Source organism: Melampsora larici-populina, assembly GCF_000204055.1.
Source record: "Melampsora larici-populina 98AG31 unplaced genomic scaffold MELLAscaffold_79, whole genome shotgun sequence".
Taxonomy (NCBI): domain Eukaryota; kingdom Fungi; phylum Basidiomycota; class Pucciniomycetes; order Pucciniales; family Melampsoraceae; genus Melampsora; species Melampsora laricis-populina.
In genome coordinates this window covers 283010-288269 of record NW_006768843.1, presented here as the reverse complement: position 1 = coordinate 288269, position 5260 = coordinate 283010, and the positions used below count along the sequence as shown (strand labels likewise).

Here is a 5260-nt window from a genome sequence, read left to right as displayed (position 1 = left end):
TGGCAGAAAGAGGCTCAATTAAGCTGTGAAATTGGGTCGACGTTGGGTGGAAGAGCTAAGGCAGAGCCAATAGAGTGACGAGTCAAAAGCCATCGCTAGGGCAAGTAACGAGATGGGAGAATATCTCAACATCCCCGGGAGTCGCTGTTTGAGAGTGATGATAGATCAGGCAAAGGTACTTGATTCTGCAGGACATGACAATGAAAAGGGGTGCGTGATTCAACTGGGTCACATTGAAGTCACAGGTCTCGGGTAGGAAACCGGCACGTCGGGTTACATAAGCCGAAAACTAGATAGGCGAGGAAGCTAAACATAGAGCCATGAAGCCGTCGACAGGGGCATATGGTGGCAAGCCGATCAGAATGGGAAGTGCAACTAGAAGAGTGTACAAGCCGGGATCTTATGACGGTGACCATATGAAACGCTCTCCGAGCGGAGGGCGAACATACGGGGACAGGGCAACATGTGTTTTCGAGGTAGTGCCTGTCATAGTTAGTCTTATCATTACAATCTACTTCAATTTCTTCTTGGGTCGGAGCTGAGATGAGTGTCCACATTTACGCTTGCGGCAGTTGGTAGCACGGGGGCAAAGACGGGCCTATCGCAAAGATGAGAAAAGTTCAGGTTTGAGTCACTATCTTGAACCCAAGCGAGATATGAGCAGGTTGAGACAAACATAGCATTTTCGGCAGATCATTCGTTCACAGTTGGTGATCGAGGCCAAGGCTTTGAGCGAAGGTTCAATGATTCCACCACGGAGCCGAAGGACAAGATGAAGGGTAGACTCCTTTTGGATGTTGTAGTCAGCCAAAGTGCGACCGTCTTCGAGCTGCTTTCCGGCGACTAGAGAGACGAGGACAAGTCAGAATCAAAGGTTTGCCGGGTAGATCGTCGAGATAGGACGCACAGATTAGACGTTGTTGGTCTGGGGGAATGCCCTCCTTGTCTTGGATCCTATGTCAAAAACGGGCCATCAATCAATACATTTCGGCCTTAAATTATCCTGGCATACGCACTTGGCCTTCACATTGTCGATCGTGTCAGACGACTCGACCTCGAGGGTGATGGTCTTGCCGGTCAAAGTCTTGACGAAGATTTGCCTATGAGCGAGTGGAGAGGATGTGATTCAGAATGGACTGCGAGACAGATAATCGACAGTGTCTCGAGGTGGACGAGAGAGAAATCCATGACGAACATTTTGAGCTATATCGGCAAAGTCTTGAAGGTTGCGGTGTGTCAGTGCCTCAAGGGCTATAATGCACAAAAGCCTTTAGTTAGTACCGGCACTGTAGCGGTACTAACTGGGAGCGGTAGTATCATTAAGCTTGGGTTAGGTTTCGATCCGTAATACATACACCACCCGCACCCCCCCCATTAGGTCTCGCCACCCACCCCTCCCAGCTTGATCCAATTTCAATCTTTCATGGCTGCCAGCACTCGTCTCTTTATTGCTGATAATCTTGATTTCATGCGTCATGGGCTTCGGTATCAGCAATCTCCTCAGTCAGCTTTGTCGTTCTATCACAAGATATGTTCATGTTATCCAACAAATATCCAAATACGGAATAATTTTGCGTGCACACACTTGAAAACAGCGTTGCTCCTACGAAGCAGGGCTCGGAACAAGCGGTGCCCCGTATGAGCCCGTATGGTGCTCTTGATACCCTCCCTGACCCGGCTGGCCTGCCCGTGATACTCGTGATACGACACAATTATGTACGAGAGTGTAAGGTTGACGGCGGATTTCAAGAAACCGTTTACGGTAAATTATATGCTCCCATGACCACTCGAATGACAGAAGAGGCGGCGGATGTTGTGGCGGATCTGCCAGCACATTCCTCTTATGCGTAAGCGTTCGGTCGACCCACAATAGTGAAGCCCTACACATACTCGTTTTCTGCGCTTCTTGATCTTCGCCGGTGGTAAAATCCAAATGGGCCGGCTTGACCTATGAAGTAGATCCTTCCTGATCGGATGACTTCTTGTTACATGCGCTACCTTCAGGACATCGACAAGATCCAGAGGGGTATTGGATCAATACTCGCCATTGTCCGCATCTGATTATTTTCAAGAAGCTTTATCAATTAAAGTCGATACATTGGGCGAATTCCGAGTTTACCTTACTCCACCCAAACCAGTCTCAGCAGACTCGCTATCGCCTTTCAGCAATGACTACTTGGACGAAGAAGACCGTGGATCGATATCTGGGAATGGAGTTGTTTTTGTATTCCATCATGGTGCTGGATATTGTGGCTTGAGCGCAGCTTGTTTTGCAAAGGAAGTTCGTCAGCATGGTCGGGGTGAATTCGGAGTGATGAGTTTTGATTGCAGAGGACATGGTAGGGTTTTTTGAAGCCTTCTACTTCTTCCGTCCTGAATTCTCATGCCTTGGGGGTCTGTTCACAGGAAGCTCTCGTATCGGTTTGGTACCTACGGATCCACCAGATTTATCTCTTTCAACGCTCGCAGACGATATGGTCCGTTTGTTAAAGGTGATCTATCCTGATCGATCTACGGCCCCGTCTCTAGTGTTGATTGGACATAGCATGGGCGGAAGTATAGTAACTGAAGCTTGCGCCAGGATACAAGCCGAAGTAACCCATGTGATTGGGCTGGCCATCCTTGATGTCGTAGAAGGTATTCAATTTTCGGCGAACTTTGATTATTAGATCAGGTCTTTGATATGATTACCTTGATATTTCTGAAGGATCGGCCATTGCCTCGCTACCCCACATGCTATCCCTAGTCAACCTTCGACCTTCAAGCTTTCAATCTAAAGCCGACTGTATAAAATATCAGTGAATCAAACACTTTCTCTACATGACGATGAACCAAGAGTGGTCTATTTTGCTCATCTATTCTTGTTTCCCGTAGTATTGAATCCCGCACAATCCGCAATGTGACTTCAGCAAGGGTATCTGTGCCAGGCTTAATCTCTCAAGCCAGTTCAGCCGGCTCAGAATCTACTTCTAAAAAGAGTGCCTTAGCACCAGGCCAATCCCGCGGAGATGAATTTACTTGGATCACCAATCTGCGCGAAAGCCAGCCATTTTGGGAAGGATGGTATAAGGATCTTTCGAAAAAATTCTTGTCTCAAAAGACTGCGCGCTTACTAGTTTTGGCAGGCACCGATAGGTTAGACAAAGATCTGATGATTGGTCAAATGCAAGGTTGCAAAGTTTTCTCTTCTTTGATCCATGCCCAGTGATTGGAACTTATGTTACTCCTATGATTCACCACAGGTAAATATCAACTGACAGTGATGGCTGATGTGGGTCACTGTGTTCACGAAGACGATCCCGAGAAACTTGCTGAGGTGGTGATCACTTTTTGCAAAAGAAATGAGACATTCACGAGTGAACAAATCTTAGCCCGTTTGAAGAAACAGCAGTAGCAATGTATTATGAAAGCTTGTTTTCATCTCCTTGAGAAATTCCAAAGTCATATGCTTTATCCTTGACTTGAGTGCCGTCTCTCTTGTATCGATCAATAGTTTGTCCGGGTATGCGATAGAATAGATAGGCGCGCTGATCTCCTTGCGAGGTAGACTTCCAACCTACCTCCAACGAGGGCGTCGTCAGGCAGGTCAAGAGTGGTGATTAAATTTGTGTTGAATGGTCGAGGCGCCGGCGTCGATTGTATAAAAATGACTGTTTGATGACTGGACATTATCCACTACACCGGTGACCTGAGGTGGGGAGACAAGCTCTCAAATGCTGCTCCGCATCGACTTGACTTTGGTCGCTAAGTTATATTTGGTCTTTACTATGGAGTCAGGCTGACCAGGCAATGTTGCGGTTTTGATAGCGCGGCAAACGGATAATCTACTCCCAAAAGTCGTATATATATAAGCACACTACCATCATGGCTGTCGTCCTCATCCATCAACCCTTTGCTTTTCCTCTCTACCTTTAGTTAGCTGTCTCATATTTCAAACTGTGTTTACATTTTTGTTTAAAAACCTTAAAATTTGTGTATTTTACGAAAGCTGTTTGTATACAATTCGAGTCATATAGACTATAGTACCACCGTCTCCTTCCACAATCTTGCCCATTTCTCTTTTCTGTTGATCTTTGTTAAACCCGATCAAGAATTCAGTACCCTCGCGTCGTCATAATACCCAATCAAAGCTTCTAGCAAAACCTTGAAGAAAACCAAATCGCCCCTCTCATTCACATATTTCTCCTCGAGATGGTCAACTCAATCAGATCCGCGTCCACCTACTTTTCAAAGTTTTTTGAAAGTGTCAACAATTACACTCAAGACATTCACACGGAAGTCTCTTCACGCTGCGCGTCAACATCACCTTGTAACTCAGCCCATCCTCCCACATACAGCACAACACCCCCGCCTTATGAGGATGCTTCAACTCCACCTTCGTACAGCGCCGCCATTGGGGGTCTCAGTATGGTGGATAGAACAAATCGTGATTTCAAGATCTATGAGCGCGACCTCAAAGCTTTGGCTATTGAATGGTCAAGGAGAAAACACTATGGATATGAAAACGTGAGTATATACTCTGACTATAAAAATCGTGGAAAGTGCAACAACGAACAAAGGCTAAAGTGATCTTAATTTTTTTAAATTCTCAGTTCCGAGGTGGACCTTTACTAGCGCCTCGAAGAGTTATTGACATGCAAAAACTTTTCACTTTTATACTTCAACACAAAACTTGTCACAACGCGCAAGGCGTACCTGCCTGCGATTGCCGTAGTGTACGATGGGCTTTATTGAAGGCAGAATGGTTTGAAGTTATGCAGATCTTAGGGATCGCTGTTCTATGAAAGCAAGTGGAACATGGTACGTAATTATGTCAGATTCCTTATAGAAATTAAAATCTACACACTAACATGAGTTCAATTGTTTGATCTTTTCGCTTAGAGATGTCTAGGTTTATCTTGACTCTCAAAAAACTCAAGATATCAGTTGTCACGAGGAGTACTAGAACACACTCTGTTTTTAGTTCCCTTTTTGGTTCGAGAACGTCCATAGGTGTTTGATCATCATTTGCGCTGATAATCAATATCTACGGCGGCCGATGCCCTGGTTGCCTCAAGTGCGAGTTGCTCTAGCCTTGATGTTGGGATTCAATCTTTTAAAAAACATGGTACATGATAGCGCTTGATATCGCAAGTAGGGATATCCAGTGCCATCATTCTAGATCCGTTCTGTAAAATATATATATATAAGTTTAATCATCTTCATTTTGTTATTTTATTTTGTTTGCAATCGACTTTTCTTTGTTCATTACTCAAGAATA

At 45.2% G+C, this 5260-nt stretch overlaps 4 protein-coding genes across 4 annotated transcripts; 3 read left to right on the top strand and 1 right to left on the bottom strand.

The window, feature by feature from the left end:
* Positions 1 to 320: 320 nt before the first annotated feature.
* On the top strand, positions 321 to 542 carry MELLADRAFT_54119 (uncharacterized protein; the record flags this gene model as incomplete). Its single annotated transcript, XM_007417802.1, has 1 exon — positions 321 to 542. The coding sequence occupies one exon, from the start codon at positions 321 to 323 to the stop codon at positions 540 to 542; it is 222 nt and encodes a 73-aa protein (XP_007417864.1).
* A 92-nt stretch (positions 543 to 634) lies between these two features.
* Positions 635 to 1099, bottom strand: MELLADRAFT_40604 (uncharacterized protein; the record flags this gene model as incomplete). Its single annotated transcript, XM_007417798.1, has 3 exons — positions 635 to 843; positions 908 to 954; positions 1017 to 1099. Coding segments are annotated over 3 exons (339 nt in total), but the record flags the coding sequence as incomplete, so codon positions are not given.
* A 939-nt stretch (positions 1100 to 2038) lies between these two features.
* On the top strand, positions 2039 to 3394 carry MELLADRAFT_40609 (uncharacterized protein; the record flags this gene model as incomplete). Its single annotated transcript, XM_007417799.1, has 5 exons — positions 2039 to 2339; positions 2407 to 2637; positions 2708 to 2798; positions 2875 to 3170; positions 3243 to 3394. Coding segments are annotated over 5 exons (1071 nt in total), but the record flags the coding sequence as incomplete, so codon positions are not given.
* Positions 3395 to 4191: 797 nt separating this feature from the next.
* On the top strand, positions 4192 to 4734 carry MELLADRAFT_69009 (uncharacterized protein; the record flags this gene model as incomplete). Its single annotated transcript, XM_007417808.1, has 2 exons — positions 4192 to 4506; positions 4615 to 4734. 2 exons carry the CDS (start codon positions 4192 to 4194, stop codon positions 4732 to 4734), a joined length of 435 nt encoding a protein of 144 aa, XP_007417870.1.
* Positions 4735 to 5260: the final 526 nt, after the last annotated feature.